General features: G+C 48.8%; 1 protein-coding gene across 4 annotated transcripts in view; it reads right to left on the bottom strand.

The window, feature by feature from the left end:
• The window catches only part of LOC133349680 (partitioning defective 3 homolog), a 101,448-nt gene that overhangs the window by 22,708 nt on the left and 59,143 nt on the right, over nt 1-19,597 (bottom strand). For 3 of the 4 annotated variants that reach the window (XM_061563323.1, XM_061563325.1, XM_061563326.1), the window contains 10 exons: nt 18,881-18,964; nt 18,248-18,373; nt 17,417-17,608; nt 15,955-16,148; nt 14,504-14,643; nt 11,370-11,498; nt 3,882-4,106; nt 2,770-2,940; nt 1,887-2,016; nt 26-176 (listed from right to left, as the gene is read on the bottom strand). In XM_061563323.1, coding sequence (XP_061419307.1) covers nt 26-176; nt 1,887-2,016; nt 2,770-2,940; nt 3,882-4,106; nt 11,370-11,498; nt 14,504-14,643; nt 15,955-16,148; nt 17,417-17,608; nt 18,248-18,373; nt 18,881-18,964 — 1,542 coding nt within the window. The remainder of the gene's footprint in view (nt 1-25; nt 177-1,886; nt 2,017-2,769; nt 2,941-3,881; nt 4,107-11,369; nt 11,499-14,503; nt 14,644-15,954; nt 16,149-17,416; nt 17,609-18,247; nt 18,374-18,880; nt 18,965-19,597) is intronic. The other variant, XM_061563324.1, reaches the window with a different exon arrangement.

The following is a 19,597-nucleotide window of genomic DNA, read 5'->3' as shown; positions in this document are numbered from 1 at the left end:
GGGAATAACAGTGGATCACGCCTACCTCGTGACGGCAGGAGGCCACTGCGTGCCCCGTGGCCCCGATCCGCCGTCCGTCCAGGAGCTGTGGTTGAGGAGCGGCGTTCGCCGTGGCGGGAGAGGGGGTGGCGGGCTGTCCGCTAATTCTCGGTCCCTGGGTAACGTCCCCCACCCTCCTGTCCCCCCCCCGTCCCCAACAAAAAAAAACCACACGGAGCAACGCTTTAATTGATGTCGTTCGTGCTCGAGCAATCTTTTCGATTCGTCACGAGACGCAGTTGTGCTGCACATCGTTTGTTTTACTCTCGTCGTTCACTCCGCGAAGCGGGGCTCCATCCTGGTCTCTCGAGTTCTCACCTGGTTAAATGGAATAACCTTGCAACTTGATTCTATATTAAACATGGATGGTAGGAACGGTCAATTAAACCAATTCTTTAAGATCTTTCAACAAACTCCGGGATAAGAAGGCTCAGCTAATCGAGTCTTTCACCTTTATGAAGAGATGCCGCGACTCTAAGCTTAAATAGACGCTCCAAGCCCAGGACGTGTCATTCAGACTCTGTCTTTCCGACAGACCTGTTCTTCACCTGAGGACGGCTGCTTGCGTTGTGGCCGAAACGTCGTGAGAATTATTTTATTATGTTTTATTTTTATTATTTTATTATTTCCATTCTACGTGACTTTACCGAAAGAACCAAGAAGATAAACCAATTCTTTCGATCGATCGATCGATCTCAACATCAGGTTCTCGTCTTGCCCGCTCAACGACGTTCAACCGGTTTTCTCGGCATCTTTACAGCTTTTGTTACTGTAGTCATGAACGACATCGTGAACATTGCCACCAGCATGCCGTCTTCACAATCCATCATCATGACTGTGATCATAAGCAATGTGTATCCATGTTGAACTTATTTTGCACCATATGTAGCCAACCGTGCTAATCAGAGGCGCATCATCGTTACCGTGAATGTCGTCAACATTGTGCATAGCGCGTAACAAAAAGCACGGTAACGGTGCACGATCATCATCATCATCATCCGTACTGTGACCACAACGTCAACATCACTGCTCTTCGCTGTTCATACGGTCTCTTCCGGTTGCGGTCCCGTGTACGGATATTCCAGGCCCTGTGCAAATCATTTCCCGAGCACGGCTCTCCACCGCGTCTTAGGATGGCCAACCGGTCTATTGTCCGACAAGCTTTGTTTGTAAGGAATCCTAGCCAGCTCATTGTGCTCCATGATTAACAAATCGCCCCCTCAGTTTAACACGTAGGCCTTGGCGACCAATATTATCCATAATATAAGTTTGTTTTGACGGTTAAATTACGTAAATATGTGTCGTTAAATCCGCCACCACCCGACAAAGCCAGTTATAGTAAGGTTTGTCACGTGATCAAAACATGTCAATTCGTTACTAGTTCAGCACACCCGTGCATTGCAGAGCAAACCCACAACATTTACAATTAGAGTATTACGTTTTGCCGGCAATTATCGCCCCCCCTGCAAGTAGACGACACTCATATGTGAATCACATCACCATCGAGGTAGCCTTGCGCTGTAAGAGCAGTGTGAATACCAGATGTACTTGTACATTATTATCATTATTGTTACGGGCTGCCCATTTAATTGTTTTCTCTACGATCACACTGCTTACGAGCTTGTTGCCTGGTTCATTGTCGAACGGATGGGTTTGTACACGTGTCTGCGTGCCGTTATTCTCATCTCAACCTGCAGTGAGTTATGTACAAGGCACCAGCGGTGGTGCAGCCTTTAGCGAACTGCGCTCTGAACGCAGCGGCCTTTGCGCAGGACGTACAGAAAACCAACGGCCGGTTTCAACACGCACGCGACTGACAGATAAAAATCATACAAACGCCCTCTTACCGAGAATGCCATTCTTCAGCCCCGATTGGTGGGCTCCGATCGTGTGATAAAGGAGGGAGTTGTAGTCCGAGTGAGTCTGATCCACGTGTCCAGGTGCAACTGCCTTGGAGGAGCCCTGAGGGACGATCGGCTGAGGAGGGCAGACAGAGGGAAGAAACAAGCACGAGCGAATATTCACATTTCCATTTTCAGACCGTAGCCTGTCCCAACACCAATACCCCTTTTCCACTGGCATGTCTGAGCCAAGCCAGCATGGGACCCTCATGGTATGTGGAGGGAGGGGGGGGGGGTAGGTTCCGCTGGCTATTTGCTTTGCCGAGGCTGAATCAAACATCTAAATCTGGCTTGGCATCATCAGTTAGTTCACCGACACAGTGGACTGCGTCAAACAAACACAAATGTCTCCCCTGTATAGCCTTAACAGACTGTTGGGGCAGGTGCTGTTAGCAAGCATCCATGAAGGCCGGCACGACACAAGTGGCCACCACCACACCCGGCCTGACGCCTTTGTTTCTCCAGTGGCGATGTTTATAATCCCGCAACAAGTACTCATTTGAGGCCGAGTCAACTCGGGGGGGAGGCCCTGGGCCGGTGCGGATAATCGCCACGTCGCACACGACGTCGAGGCGCATCTACACGGACGTGCGTCTCGGCTCGTTCGCTGCGTGCAACGTCAGCGGCACAGCTCTGCTTCTGGACAAAACTATCACCTCCTGACCTGCGCCATGCCAGGCCAGCTTAGCATGCCCAGCGACCCGCCCCCCCCCGCCACCCCGGTGTGACTCGGTTGTGCAGTGCATGGAAGAAGGGGAGAGAGGAGAAGGGGGGGGGAAGAAAAAGGAACGATGTCACGTTGCCCCTCAGGTTCTACCCGACGGCGCACCTGGCTGAAGCGGACGGCACGGCGAGCCACCACGATCTGGATCATTCCCCGCACGTTCCCGTCGGTGGACATGGAGCGCCGCAGGACCTCCATGGCCTCGGAGTTTGTGCGGCCCAACAGCGACTGGCCGTTCACCGCCACCAGCTGATCGTTCACGCGCAGCCGCCCGTCCTGTGGGGGGCAGTGAGACCCGCCACGTGACCTTCGTCGTCGTAATTGAGGTTTAAAAAAAATTGAAACATCCTCTTCTTGGTTCTTTCGGTAAAGTCACGTAGAAGGGAAATAATAAAATAATAAAAATAAAACATTATAAAATAATTCTCACGACGTTTCGGCCACAACGCAAGCAGCCGTTGTTAATAAAAGAATAAAAATAAAACATAATAAAATAATTCTCACGACGTTTCGGCCACAACGCAAGCAGCCGTTGTGGCCGAAACGTCGTGAGAATTATTTTATTATGTTTTATTTTAGCGTTGTGGCCGAAACGTCGTGAGAATTATTTTTTATTTTTTATTTTTATTATTTTATTATTTCCCTTCGACGTGACTTTACCGAAAGAACCAAGAAGATGAATCCCTGCAGTCACGAAAGCTTTAAATCGAAATGAAACATCCTTGTCGACGTTGGATAATGATGACGGCGACTACGAATCTCCCTGTACGAGGTAAAGGTGCAGTCCTGGAATCACCACATTCGTTGAAACCAAAATGACAATTCCATCACCACTGTCATCATTATCCCATCACAACCGCTATTTTACCTGTCATTATCATCAAACATGCACAATCATTATCATCAAAATCACAATCAACATCATCATCATCACCCAATCAAAATTATTGTTTTGTCCTTCCCCACACCTCCTATTAGTTGGTTGGCTACGTATGGTGCGAAAGAAGTTCAACATACATACGTTTGCTGTCATCATCATCATCACAAGAGAACCAACAATCTAAATCAGCAGTCATCCTTACCACCATCATCTTCATAATCACCATCACGTTCATAAACACCATCACAGCGAACCAAAAAAAACACATTTACACAATCGTCATCAACCGCTCCCCCCTTACTGCCTCTTCGTCCGCAGCACCGCCCAAATTTGGCACCTTGGAGGCGGCTCCGCCGAAGATGATGGACTTGACGAAGATGCCGAGGTCGGTGTCGTCCTCCCGCGAGCCCTTCACGCTGATGCCAAGCCCTGCGGAGCCCGAGTCGTTGAGGGGGATCTCGTAGGTGAACATTCTCCTCGGCGTTTCGGGGGGAGGTGCGGCGGCCGACCCCGTGCCCGCCGCGGGGCCCTCCACCTCGTCGCCGTCGCCGCCCGCCTTCTGCTGAGCGATCGACACAGCGCGCCGCGTGTTGTTCGGTAGCAGTCACGTGGCAGTGGCAGAGTCACAGTGACGAGATGTTAACTAGCTGGAAAATAGGAGGTTGTGGGTTCGATCCCGACCCTGATGCCTGTACGTCTCTCTCTCACAATCATAACCGTGGCTTGGAGATGTTAACTACCTCGCCTGGTATACAGGAGGTCGTGGGTTCGTTCCCGACCCTGATGCCTGTAAAATTGGAGTTTGCACGTCTCTCTCTCACAATCATAACCGTGGCTTGGAGATGTTAACTACCTCGCCTGGAATACAGGAGGTCGTGGGTTCGATCCTGATCCTGATGCTTGTATAATTAGAGTTTGCACGTTGCGTGGATTTTTCTCTGGGTACTCCGGTTTTCCCCACGCACATTTAGAAACATACGTTCAGAGTATTTGGCTGCAATACATTTCCATATGATGATAAGCCACTTCGTTGAGCTATCATTTGTGGCCATAACGCTTCTTAAAAATAGCTATATAGCTTAGTGAGCCATACCTGATATATAAAAAATGGTTAATAGTTTGTAATAGTTTAAATAGTAGTTTATATCGTCCAGCTATTGATTGCAGTCGCTTGGTGGTTTGAACCAAGAGGCAAAGCCAAGGACGGCGTGATGCAACGGCAAAATTGTAAAATATATATAGGGGTAAACATAATACAAAAACATGGAAGAGTAGGCCAAATATCCTCTAAAGTGGCTCTCCAGAGTTCCCTCTAGTGGTGGCACATGGGTACACACCCCGAGTGGCAGCACTTCCCGTAAAATTGAGACGTAATGATGGGATACAAGTGAGATGTGAAGTGTTTATTATACATCTGGAATGGTGCTACAAGAGACCATCATTTGTAGCCTATAATGTACATCAGGTGCTCCTCTGGCCTGTGGGCCCTGGTGCAGTTGCACTGTCTGCACACACTTGATAACTACTCCACTAACAAAGACCCCCCTTGACCCATAAGTTTGCATGGAGACCAGTGAGATTGCATGGATTGCAGGGGCCCTGGTGCAAGACATTCAATGAGCCGCCCCCACAGTCCTATTTCTGAACACACATCGTAGGCCAAACGTCCCAAGCGTGGGCCGGATTGCCAAGGTGACTCAACCGCCAGGGCCGACCGTGTAGCGCCGCTCCCTGCTATGTGCCAGGAAGCACAGGCCTGAGTTTGCGGGGGCGGCTTCTCTCTCCCTCTCTCTCTCTCTCTGGGGTCTCTAGATTCTGGCCCCTGTCCTGTGCTGCCCCCATCCCCTCCTCCCATCACCCCCTGGTCGTCCTCACAGCTGCTCGCTTCTCCACCTCCAAGCTCTGGCAACAAGAGCAGTGGGATGGGGGAGTGATGGCCCAACGGCAAAGGCACGACGGCCCGTGACATCATTTCACGCGGCCCATATTCACACGATCGTGATTGTGTGCGATGTACTCGGACTAACTGACATTTTCATCAATTTGGGGAACTATTTCTACTATTTATCCATGACTGCATCTTAGCTGCACTAATAAGGTACTACTGGCATCGACATAGTGTTTATAATTATAACGCCACCGCAGGACAGACGTCGCAGTCGTACGGTAAAGCCGAGCCCTACTCATTTTTCGCATGATTATTATTCTTGTTGTTGTTGCATAACGGTAAGGTGCGTGTTGACGCGTTCGCAAGCCGACAATATTTGGCCATCCCTCTGTGAACCCCCACTCTGGCGAGCTCGTCTATGCGGTCACCCGGCATTGCGCCGTCACTTGCACAGCTGCAGAACACGTGTCCTCAGCCACCAACTTGTTTCCCACGTTGTTAACATCGGCTTCATATGGGACAATTTAAAACGGTATTTATTATAAAGAGACGCTTGTGCTATTCCGTCAACCCACACAAGACCCAGCAGGGCAAGGGGTCCACCAAACCCTATGACCAGCAGGACATGGGGGAGAAGCCTTGGTTAAGTGGATTGACAAAGGGATGTTCACGATAATTATTGTATCTGTGAAAGATTTGATATTGGAGCAAAAATCTGTTTGTCGTCAGCCGCTATTCAGTGGCACGTCTTAAACAGCAGGCTTTCATCCAGCAGTGGAGAGATCAATGCAAATAGTGATGATCATGATGTTGATGACAAAATGGCAGACCCTACAGTTAAAGAGCCCATCAAAACACCACGGTTAAGTGAGGTCAAGGTGCCTCCCCCTCATTGAATTGGCTTCGTTAAGATGGTCTCATTTTATTTTTGCCAGGCATGTATCTACACATCATTAGGTTCTGTTCAGTGCCGCCTTCTTCCACAGACAAAAGCCATACGTATCTCTCAGTCAGCCAGGTCCATCAAAACTGTGCAGTACACCGTAATAAAGTGCACAATAAATACCGGTACCAGATCTCGGTACAAATCAACTCCTGCCGCCCAAAACACAGACGCCAATTCCCAGACTGTCGAGGTCAAACCCGGACATATGGCAACTCCAGTTCCACGTGTGTAGTGGCAGATCCTAGAGATAAGCAGCCGACTCAGAAACAACTCACAGCGTCTCCCTACTCAGGATGAGCACGTGGCGGTAACTCATCTCCGTCACCAGGAGGTTGAAATTCCACGTCACTCTAGTAGGGCCCAGAATCTATTCCACATGTCGACTATTATAGCAGACTGCCGACAAAAGCCGTCTCTCCCCCAATCTGGACACGGATAATTATCCGGAACACACAAAACGAGCATCGCGTTAATAGCATCGCTACGCTGGGGCAAAAAACTCTCAAAGCACGCGGAAGGGCTCAACGAAAACAACGAGCGCGGAGCTAGCGGACGTGCTCGGCGGTCAGCCTTAAAACAGACAAAAAAAGGAGTGCATTTAATTAATGAATTTATAAAAGTAGGTGCGGCCGAGCCTATTAATAGGCACAAACAGATAGAGTTATCGGTCAACGGGGGGCTGGGCTACGGGCAGCAGCATTCCTGTGGCGCCAGCACCGGACAGTCGCCGATTTCCTTCCCACGCTGCGACCGCTGCAGAGGTGAGCCACTTGCATCCCAAGACGGGGACAAGGACAACGATGATAACCTCTCCCCTTCCTCCTGCTCCTCCTGCTCCTCCTCCCCACTACCAGCCCCCGCGATGCATTTTTCTGAGATGACCAAAGGAGATTAAGCAGTTCATGAGTTACATCTCTGCGGGGGGGGGAGGGGGGGTGTGTGATGTGGGGAGCGGTAGTGAAGCGGCTAGCGCGCTGCGCTACGAACACCGGTGACGATTATCTGAAACGTCCCTGGGCCTCCACTAAGTCGACTCGGCCTCAAATGAGTACCTGGTGCGGTGTGTAAACATCGGCACTAGGGAGACAAAGGCGGCCGGGCGTGGTGCTGGTCACCCCACCCCCCCGTGTGCCTGCCGGCCTTCATAGGTGCTCGCTAACAGCACTTGCCCCAACAGTCTGTTCAGGCTATACGGGGGATCTTTGTCCTTTTATGTAGATCGGTGGTGCAGTGGTTGGTGCGCAGCGCGACAAACCCAGTGACCAGAGTTAAATTTCCGCTCGTGGCCAACACTAGTCACAATTATCTAAACTGGTCCTGGGCCTCCCCAAGGTGAACTCAGCCTAAAATTAGTACCTGGTATGTGTAAACATCGCCACTAAGGAGACAAAGGCAGGCCGGACAGTGGGGAATCTTTGTCTTTGTTGTGCTATATATATGTGATATGATAAATGGCAGGTCTTAATTTCAGCTGGAAAAATCGTGAACGCTGCTCAGGGAATTATTTTGGCATGCCACATCCATGTCGCCTCGTTTTGTCCTCACAGTGACGCAGTGGCGTGCAGAAATAACTCCAGATCATCGTTATTACCGGGTACTCCCATTTGTATGCATGAATGTTCAACTTCTTTCGTACCGTACAAAGTCAAAGTTGCTCATTGGAGGTGCGGGAGATTATAGGAATATAGGGGACAATCATTTCGGGCCTTGGTGACATCATCGCACAGTCAGCCGCGTCACACTGGGCGTGCCTTGTTGGGGGTTTCCAGCCTTCAGGAGGTAGGATGTGGGGCGGCTGCCATTTTTCAAGAGGCCCGAGTTATTGATGACAAATAACAATTTCTTGTCACTTGGTCGATTAAATTATCCCATCTCTAACATTCACATTGGTGAAGCTCAGTTTGTAGGTCTCAATTCCTCATTCCCAAGGTAGATGATCAGCCTCTCCGTTCGACAGCTGCCATTGACCTCCCCCACACCAGGTGCTGCAGCTTTGCCGAAGTGCTGCTCTAGTATTGCCATTACCTACACCCCAGTAAAATCGTACGCTGACCCGTGACCTTTATAGGACGTTCACCTGTGTCCTCCGATGCAAGAAAACACGAGTGACGTACGGAGTCAAGAGCAGCAACGCAGCGCAAAGCTACTCTTGAGGTTGAGGGAGGGAACGAAAAATGTTTGTAAACAAGGACATGGGAACCAAAACAAAACAGACGAGGCATTCCGCGCCACTGTAAACACTGCGGCTAAATGGGCTCTAATGCTACGTTCAGGATTGAAAACACGTGGGTCATAATTTACAAATCCTTCGCAGTGGATTTGTCTAACGGGCTCAACTGGAATTTCGCGACAGAGTTTTGAGAACCACAGCGGGAAGAGAAGGGGGGGGGGGCAGTGGGAGGCGGGGGGGGGGAGTTCGCTCTCTCACTCTTTTAAAATAAAATCGGAGCGGTCACAGTGATAAGGAGTTGTCAGGGCGTCTGTGCGCCTGGCGAATCCCGGAGTGACCGAGGGTGGCAGGAAGCGTTTAATTTTACCGGCACGTCCTCTCCGATGCCGAGAGATAGCGCAAAGTGCTAGCGGCCATCTTGTTTTGACTTGTATCGAGCGCTTTCATAGCAACACTGCTTAAATAGACCTTTTCTCTATTTGAGTAAATCCTTTTTTTAAAGCTAATAATAAAGTCATATACGGCCCCACGGCGATGCAGTATTCCCTCGTTATTCACAAACTTGCTCTCCGCGACTTTGGCTATCCGCGAATCGCATCTGGAACTCTACGCGACTGCATTGAGAGAGAGAAATAAAGTGATGAGAGAGAATGTGATGAGAAACAAAGTGATGAGAAATAAAGTGATGAGAGAGAAAAGTGGTGAGCTGTATTATTTACAGTATTTATTTAAGGTAATTCGTAGGCAAGATTTGCTATTCACGAGATCTGCATAAGGTATCCCTCGTGGATAACGAGGGAATGCTGTACGCTACTAGAGAAGGCGTCCTTGCGCCGTGATTGTTATGGTGGTTGTCTGACCGTACTTGATCCTGGTGGTTAGTGCGGAAAGTTGAAAGGAGTGGGAAGCCTAACATCGGTTCAGATGTCACTCACCACTGGCTTTATCTGTGGCCGGGATTCAAACTCAGGGTAAGAGATCCATAGCACAACGTGCTAACCACTGTGCCACCACTCCACCCCAATCGTCTATTTAAGGGAAATGAATTTTAAGCAAAATGCCCTTAACTTCTCAAACTTGAATCAATCATTATAATTGCATGGGTAGGATTAGCTTATAATGCTATTCAACACGTTCTTTATTTTTTTAAAATCACTCAACTTTTTAAAACATCTCACAGTGACTCACAGTTTTAATCTGTACTGACTGAACCGAGAGTTATTGCCACGTGTGACTTTCCTATTGACTTTTTAATAAATCCAGCATTGAGAATTCCTCCATTTTGACTGAGGACACATTTTCCACATGGTTATAAACTTACGGCCTTGACAATAATACAAATTACGGTGAACTTTTCATGCCCAATGTGACACGTCCAGAGCTCCTACGGGATAAAAAAAACCTTCACTCTCCAGTCACCCTCCTCCGCACCGACCTTAATCCAACTATTCCCCCCCCAACCTCCCATTGCTTCACACAGAATCTTAACACTGGACTATACTCGCTTGTAATGCGTGTCGGCCGCGCGCCTAGCGAATTCCGACGTGACTATGCACGCCTCTAATCTGGCATCGTGGCGGCGACAGTTGGAGGATCGCAAGCACAGATGTTGCGAAACTTCCTTCCCGTAGGCGTCGAGGTACCAGGAGATGGTAAATAGCCAAGTGTGGACTAATATTATCTGTCCCTTCTGTATCGGACCGTGTGTTGCCCCCTGACACGCGTGGGTTGTTTCTCAGGATGCTCGCGGATTGTTGTTGTAACTTTCTGACCCCCCCCTCCCCTCCGTGCCCCGACCGGACATCTGTGAATTTTTTTAGAAAGAGCTTCATAGCTCATCGGCTTCCTCCAGCGTAAATAAAGATTCTGATAGCTTTCTCCCCCATGTATAAACGCTCGATCATTGGCTGAAATAAAAATCATATGTAGAGGATCGTAGAGCTTGGGAAATTATTGGTGGTGCCGGCTCATCGCCTTGATGCTGCCTTCCGACTTGTCTGTGGTTCCTCAGCGATAAAACTAAACATTATTATTAATGTTCAGCCCTTTGTCAATGCAACGCTGGCCGAAGGCCTGCGCATGCTGTGCCGGTCATGGGTTATTTTTGTACCATGCATCATGACACTGCTTGTAATTACACTCGCCATAAATCTAAATTATAGGGCATTGCAAGACACCTTGTGCCACAAGACAAATGGAAGGAGGAGTGGGCGAGACAGCAAGTGAATTATGTTGCTGAGAACGTGATAAATGAGTGAAGGGAGCTGCTACTTGGTAAGCAAAATAATTTAAACCCTCCCCTGCTCCGTACCCCCGCATACAATGCGTGTATATTTTTATATGTGCCTACTGGCCTTTACAACTTAAGCAAGCGATGTCTGGACTGGTTTGAACATTCTTGGTATCATGAGCAGATTTTGTTTATTCTGAGTATAAGTGAATATATGGAGTGAAAGCATCAACAATTTGGTGAGTTAGTCAGTGAGTGTTTAACCAAATATATTCTTGAATAACCGAGTGAGTGAGCAAATGGGTTGCTGAGTGAGCGAATGCACGAGTTTGTGAGTGAGTGTTAGCGAGTGCACGAGTGAGTTAGTGGGTGTGTTCAGGAGTGAACAACTACTTTAGTGAGTGTGTTCAGTCAGTGCACAAGCGCATTAGTGAGCGAGTGAGTGAGCGAGTGAGTGCACGAGTGAGTTAGCGGGTGTGTTCAGGAGTGAACAACTACTTTAGCGAGTGTGTTCAGTCAGTGCACAAGCGCATTAGTGAGCGAGCGAGCGAGTGATTGAGTGAGCGAGTCGGCGAGCAAGCCGCCACGTACGATGGGCCGCGGCAGGAAAGCGTCCTCTTGCCGTCGCAAGGACAGGGTCACGGCGCCACCGAGTCGCGTGGCCCTCAGCAAGGAAACCACCTCCTCCTGACTCTTTCCTGCAACCTCCTGCCCGTTAACCTACGCACCCAGGTGGGGCGGGGGAGCGCGGGGGGGGGGGGGGCAGAGGGGGGGGCAGAGGGGGGGCAGAGGGGGGGGCAGAGGGAGCGGCAGGGGGGGGGAGGCGTGAGTCCAGCACAAGCGGGAAGCGGCGGGGGAAGGAAAAAAAGACAACAAAAATAGGAGGGAGCTCGTCTCTCGCGCCAGGCATCCTTTCACTGAACACAAACAATGGCACGGGTGACCTCAAGAGGTCAAGTGTCACAGAGACACAGTTTCTGCGTGTTTTGTGTTTTTGGGGACATGGGGAGAGAGAGAGAGAGGGAGAATAATCACGTGGTCACTCGCGCTGCGTCTCGCGGACGAGGTCTGCGTTTACGCCGCTCCCTTTCGAGGCCGGGCGCTTCTAACGAGCCGCGAGTTCTCGCTCCGGAGAGGAAAAAAACGTCTCCGGTTAAAAATACCAAACCTGACGACAAGCGTTCAACAATGCAAATCGAGCGCAGACGGCGGCAATGACAATAGGCACGCTACAGTAGGAAGCACGGATCACTTCAATTGTTTGTTCCACTGAACTTTATAATTTACTTACATTTTTTGTATATGTACTGTAAAGACTGGATCATAACGCACTTGGTATAGCAAGAAGGGTTCCCGATTAGGAGTTAGGATCCTGGCAAGGTTCAACTTAGCCTTCGTGACTGCAGGGATTCATCTTCTTGGTTCTTTCGGTAAAGTCACGTAGAAGGGAGGTAATAAAATATTAACGTGTTGTGGCCGAAACGTCGTGAGAATTATTTAATTATGTGTTATTTTTATTATTTTATTATTTCCCTTCTACGTGACTTTACCGAAAGAACCAAGAAGCAAGCAGCCGGCTGCTTGCGTTGTGGCCGAAACGTCGTGAGAATTATTTGATTATGGTTTTATTTTTATTATTTTCCTTCTACGTGACTTTACCAAAAGAACCAAGAAGAAACATCATTGTTATTAGCAACCACCATCCTCTCCTCTCTGGGGTGAGTAAATTGCATATCATCCCGCCCCCCCCCCCTCCACTGAGGCTGCACCGCTTGGTGGGAAGTCACCATTGGTTGCTCGATGGAAAGAATTGTCCCTGGCATAGGAACGTGGACTTTCCACCAGTCTTAGAACTCAGGCAGAGGGTCTCATAGACAGATGTAAGTGTGTGGGGGAAGAGCAGTGGGGAGCTGAGGAGCAATGATCAGCACACCACGCTAAAACACCCTGCTACCTCAGTTCGATTCCTGGCAAACAGCTTACATCACCTGGTGAGTAATATCCATCCCAGTCTTGGGAACCCCCCCCCCCACATGCACCAAGCTGCACTGACCAAAGTGGTAAAGTATGGTCAAGCAAACCCCATGACCGACACGGTGTGAGGAAGCCTTCATCCAGCGGTGAAATTGTAAAGGGGCTGCAATATATTGTTACATTATTATTTTCATTTCCATGCACTTGTGCAACATTAATGTAATTTTGCTACTGTGTATAGTAAAATCATTAACTGAATTGAAAGATGAATGGCAAGATGTACAACAAATGTTTATTTCTAATGAGCTTTAACAATTTCATTAATGAAACCATATTTTATCCGAGCATTGCGATAAGCATGCAAGCAAGCCGAGAGGATTATCAAAGCCCACTTGTCATTAGGCGTCTGGGTCATGTTTAGATTCTCAATTACCATAAACGAGCGTAATGTCTCCCTCTGGGCTTTCACGATTGAGATTCCGCTGTCGTTAAGCCTGGGAAATCTGCGCATACCGTGCGCGGTTTACCAAAAAAGTTACTTTTTTATTTTAAAATGTTTGGGTTCAATTGCGAATAACAGCCATATTAGACAGCACATCTAATCAGCATAACCACTGGTTCACTGCAACTCAACGACTCGGTCCAACAAGGTATGCGGTGAAGTTAGATGATCATGTCCATGTACTCGGAATTTGAAGGGCTGCAGAACATGAATCGGTGATTTCGCTGACCATGTGACAGCAGAGGGGAGCTTCTCTCCAGGGAGCATGTCCTGGCAACTGGGGTGGGAGGCAAGGGTTTAGCTTGGCAGGGTTGTGCATAATCGGGTGGCACGCCATCTTTCATATGGGGGTGTAAGCATGGCCTGAAGGTTTTTGGGGCAGTGGTTGTGTGCGTTTTGACATTGTCTCCAGTCCCATGTCCACAGGCCATTCTCAGTACCGTCACCCGCCATAATTGAATATCACATCATCACAACCAGCCTAGGATCACTCCGCTGCGATATCGCACAGTCCTGCAAAGTGACAATTCAACGAGCGCTGGCGTACAATCTCATTTCATAGCTCCCCATCTCCTTGGTGCATGTGGACAGTTAAATAAATGCACAGAACTCCTCTTATCTGCAGTGATAAAGATCACCGTACAGGCTGTAGGGGCGAGTGCTGTTAGAGAGCATCTGTTAAGGCCGCGATTGCTTTTCGTTTTTTAGTTTGTTCCCCGTTCCCCTGCACCTCCGATGAGCATGGTTGGCTATGTATGGCGCGGAAGAAGTTCAACATACATACAAATGAGGGGATGATGTGACCAACACCATGCCTGGCCACCGAAATTGCTTCTCCAGTGTGTATGTTTTATAAGCACCGCATTCAGTTTTCTAATTCAAGGCTGAGTTGACCTAGGGAAGCCTCAAATATGGTTCATATATCACTCGACAACGATGTTGGCTGTGGTCGAGAACCGAACGCCGATCAACGGGTTCAATAGTCAGTGCGCGTACAAGCCACTGCATCACCTGCTCCCCACACACACACACACAGATCTCCCATGTAGCCTTACACAGACTTTTTATGGCAAGCTCTGTTAGTGAGCGCCAAATTTAAGTCAGCACAACGCACGAGGCTATGACGCACACCCCCGATTAGCACGGTTGGCTACGTATAGCGCGAAAGAAGTTCAGCATGCATACATACGTGTGGCCAGCACCATGCCTGGCCACAAACTCTCGTCCATACACAGGTGGCCACACCGACCTCCAGCAGCTGATCGCCCGGCTTCATCCGCCCGTCCGCCACGGCGGCTCCTCGGGGGAGGACGCTCTTCACGTAGAGGGGGTTGTGCTCGCCGATCGGGCCTTCCTTTGTGGCGATGGTGAAGCCTAGCCCTTCAGGCCCTGGGAACACCACAGCATTCATTGCCACAAACGACACTCATGAGCTTCGCACGAACCGGAGAATTTCAGCAATGCCATCGGTAATGGCAGAAAGATTAAAAGACCCTGCTTATGAAATTTTGGGGATTTTTGGATGTGCATTGATTTTTTTCTTGCCACTTTAACTGTGCGTGTTGCTAAATATTTACTTGTATTTAACCATTCGCCTTTAAATGCCTTATAAAAAGAGTTCAGTTATACAAGATACAATAATATCAAAGTTGCACCAGGAATATTGTTGTGATACAACCTAAATCAATTTGAATGGGTCGAGTGTTAGCACAGTCGTGAGCACACTGCGCCATGCACCCCGGCACTTGAGTGCGATTCGTGGCCACAACTAAGTGATATCTGAACCAGTCCTGGGCATTCCCCCCCTCCCCCATCACCAAGCCACACAGACCAGCATGGTGAAGTATAGTAAAATAAAACACCATGTCCAAAAGTGCATGATGAGGCCTTCATTCGGCAATCGATTGACAAGAGGCTGTAAGTTCAAGTGGAAATTATCAACATGAACATCACAAATATTCTTTGAAAGTCACGTGTTATCTCAAATTTAAGCAGAAAGCGGTGAACGTTCAACAGGATTCACTATTTATGAAAAAAAAACATGTAACTAGGGACAAGGGCTTTGTACATTTTAAGCCGAAAGAACTAAGTTTGTTTAACAACAACTGCATAAAGACAAGGTCAGTGTTATCACGACAAGCAGAGCCTAAATCGCTAGCAGCGCTAAGGCCTACACAATAGGCTGAAAGCCTAGTTCCCGATCGCTGCGTAACACTTACCCACAGTTGAAAAATCCCAGACTGTGTCACGGAAAACCAAACGTTGGGCATAATTGAGTAAAAAAGACATATATACAATGAGCAAAATAATCACAACAATAATTCATGCATTTTCTAAAACCTCTCAACTGAAAGCCACTCTCTGTTAGAGTGTATAATTCAGGAGGTTATTTGGTAAGCCACAAACACACTTTGGCAGAGAAGGCAGCTGTTGGACACATCGTTAAGTTACAACGACAACAAAAAACCCGCAATGCCACAGCTGCTCGACAAGTCACGCACTCAATTACAGAGACGGAATGAAACAACAATAATGACATTTTGGCCAAGAATTTTTACTTGATTAAAGGAATTTAGAAGTGGTGGGGGTGGGGGGGGTTCAAGTAAGGGGGGTGGGGGGAGATTGCTCAAACCCCCTCCCCTCCTCCCTCCAACTCCACCCAACGCTACAAGGCCTGCTTCAAGTGCAATGGGGACTGACCCTTCTTGAGCCGGATGGAGGCTTTTTTGCTGAGCTTGCGCGAGAGGCAGCCGAGGCCGGTGGGCGTCGACAGCTTGCGCAGGCCGGACACGATGCCGCCGGGCGACGCGTGGCCCTTGGGGGACCCGGGAGGCTCGCCCCCTCCCCACGTCTCGGTGGCCCCCGCTTTGGCCCCACCTCCACCGCCCGACACTCTGCAATTCCAAGCAAGGCAGGCCCGGGTGGTAATAATGAAAAATGTGTTACTTTCATTTTATATCGCGTCGTTCTAAACCGAGGTGAACTATTTTTATTTCACCGGATAAGGCCCCATTGAGCTATGTAGCTCTTTTGCAGAAGCGGCCCGGCCATCACAAATTTTAGCTCAACGAAGCGGCTTATCGTGTGGAAATTTATAGCAGCCAAATACTCGAAAGGTGTGTTTCTAAATGTGGAGCGAAAAACCGGAGGACCCGGAGAAAAATCCACGTGACCGCTGGGAGAGAGACATGCAAACTCCAAATATACGGGCATCAGAGTTGGAATCGAACCCACGACCTCCTGTTTTCCAGGTGAGCTAGTTAACATCTCACGACTCCCATCCTTTTCTTCCTCCTCATTCACTCCCCCTCTTATTCTGCTCCCTCTCTCTCCTTTCCTTCTCTTCACTCGTCACACTGCAGACCCCGGCCAGAGGACATCTGAACCCCCTCGCGTGCGCTTCTGCCTGTGGACGCTTACAACTCCGCTTCCGTTCACTGTTGCATTGATGTTGAAAATATAAATATATATAGTGTGCTGTCCGGTTTCAAAAGAAACAAAAGCGTTCTCGACGGTCTTTGCAGACCACGCGTCAGCTGTGCAAGCAGCATCAAAGGGCAGAGCAAGGGGGAGTGAAGACAGATCAGAGTAGAAGGGGTGCAGGACAGACCGGAATTCGGAGATGGCATCGACGCAGCAAGAGCAGAAGCAAACGAGCGCACCCAACAAGTCGTGAGGACACAAGGCTCTTGAAGAAGAAACTGCATGAAACGTCTTTACTTTGATGCCGATTCACGTTCATGCAGCATTGTGATTCCTCTCCTGCAATGAAGTTGTCTCTGCTCCGATTTCCTTCATTGCTGTATTATATTTAATTTGTATTTTCCACCTTTCCATAAGGTGGAAACCCCATATGGTTTGGGGCAGCGAGCCCGTTGCCCATCTTTCTATCCCTATGCTTTTCATAACCGATTCGGCTTTCGTTGACTGGTGTGTGTACGTGCGCCACAACACGATGAATCGGGCCCACACATTGCCTCGATAAAAATAAATGTCAATTGACTTTACTGCTTTGTCATTTTAAGGACCCCGAGGTGACTTGTGAATAAATCGATCGTGGTTTCGTTGAGTTCTAACATGGTTAAGCAAATCAACTTAAACTCCAAGCAGACGGCCTTTTGCGGTAATAGAACAAAAAGTCGTGAAGGTGTGTATATCTTACCCAAAGTCAAAGCGAGAATCCATGGGAGAGAAGCGAGATGTTGGGCTCATGGATCCAAGGCCGCCGTTCGGGGTGTCCGTCTCTGGGTCAATCAACTCCAGGGCTCTTTGGTAGCTCTCCAATTGCTGTGCAGGCACCACGTGAATGACCATCACCCCGACCCGCATCGCCTGCATGAAGATCTGCTGTGACCTGTATCGTCAGAGAAAGAATGATCGTCAAGGAGCAACCAGCCATCACCCTGATCAGCGTTATCATCATCAGCAGCACCATTATTGTGGTGCTCATCATCATCATCGTAGCCATCAACATCACTGTCACATCGAAGAGCTGAACGCAAATTACATCCACAAAACGCCGAGCTGCAAATAAAACTTGATTGATGTCTTAATGGGGCAAAGCAGTAGCATTGTGGTTTGCGCATTACTGCACATTACGCTCTGAATCCGGTGTCCCGAGTTCTAATGCCTGGCCATGGATAATATCGTTGGTGAGTGATATCTGAACCGGTCCAGGGTTCCCCACGCCCACCTTCACTGCTGAGCATGGTGAAGCTTGGTAAAACAAACGCCATAACCAACATGGTATGCGGAGTTCTTCATTCAGCAGTGGAGTGCCTAACAGCAGTAACATATAATTTTCCCTTCTTCCTAACATTTCCCCACTCGTGTGAGGTCAGCCTTCCTGGTTCTCATTCTCTGCTCATCCCTGGGACATCACCTCCACGTCCCACTCCACAGTGCTCCATATATGCAGGTTTACCACTTGAAACCACCTCTCTTTATAGGCCGTTTGGGGGAATTTGGGAGGAACGGCCGTGGAATAACGTACTGGTCGAACGTCTTGTCAAGGAGGTTGTTCCCATTGATGGTGACAATGCAGTCGCCCTTTTCAAACCAGCAGTGGTGGGCCGCTCTCCCCTGCTCATCCACCCCCCTCACGAGCAGCCCCAAGCTCCTGGGGGTCAGGGGTCAAAAGTGGCGATGACAGACGGAGAAAGAAAAAAACGCGAGTTTGCGACAAAAAAATGTCGATTACTGTGCTCAAGATACATTGTCCATCGAATGATGTGTGTGTGTGTGCGCGTGCAAGAGTGGTTTAATTTGTATGTGTACATGTTGTATATAATGGGCTTTTTACGCGACCCCCGCCAGCCACTAGAGGTGTGAAATTCAACACGAGAAAAGTTGATCGAGCCGAACCATGACTCCACACAGTAACAATTCATCCAATTGATGATGCCGTCTCTTCATTCCGAGTGCAACATGAAAACAGTGTTTTATTATCTTCACAAATAAAAAAAACTAGGTTCTAAGGCCATTTTCATTCTTGTGTCAGTGAACAAACAACGCCGTGAGATTGGGACTCAGGGGTGTGTGTGTGGGAGGCTGTCACGGCCAAACTTAAACAAAACATTATCTATTTACATTGCACGAAGATTCTAGGAAGGTGACGTTCTCTCACCTCCGTAATTTGGTCCCAAAGTGAACGATGTGAATGCCCAGAGGTCCTCCTTCGCTCGGAACGCGAATCACTTTGCAAAAGTCACTTCAGGTTGGTCGGAGAGGGGTGGAGAAAGGGTGCAAGATATTGAAAAGAGAAGAGAGAAAAACTGCACGAGGCTAGATATCACAGCAGCAATATTTAGAAGTAATAATAACATTGCAATGATGCCCATTTTCAGGCCAGTGCTCCGCTGAACCTGTGCCGCACAGAGACAGCTGCCAATGGGGTCCCCTGGGCTACACAGCAGCAAGGGCAATGGACTGGACGAGATGACATTTGATGCAAGGCTGTCCGAGTTGCTGAGGAATTTAAGTGCACCTCCGATTAGCACGGCTTGGCAACGTACGGTCCGTGGAAGAAGTTCATAGGCTTTTTATTTTATGGATGAAATTGCTCGCGAAACTCCATACGTACGTACACCTGATCTATTCCTGCATAACCTAATAATGGGGTGGGGGGGGGGTGAGGAGCGGCAGCACAGCGGTTAGTGCACTGTGCTCTAAATCCAGTGACCCGAGTTCGATTCCCACCCATGGCTAACATCCATGGTGAGACATGAATTAGTTCTGGACATCCTCTTGGCCAACCCGCACTGACCGGGATGGTTTAGCGTGGTGAAATGACCCTCATGACTGACAAGGTATGGGGGAGGCCTTTTCACCCTTCAGCGGACTG

The sequence above is a fragment of the Lethenteron reissneri genome, chromosome 31 (assembly GCF_015708825.2).
Source record: "Lethenteron reissneri isolate LAM-NWPU_2019-01 chromosome 31, ASM1570882v1, whole genome shotgun sequence".
In the NCBI taxonomy this organism is placed as follows: Eukaryota; Metazoa; Chordata; class Hyperoartia; order Petromyzontiformes; family Petromyzontidae; genus Lethenteron; species Lethenteron reissneri.
The sequence above is the reverse complement of the archived record's forward strand: the minus strand, read 5'-3'. Positions and strand labels throughout refer to the sequence as shown.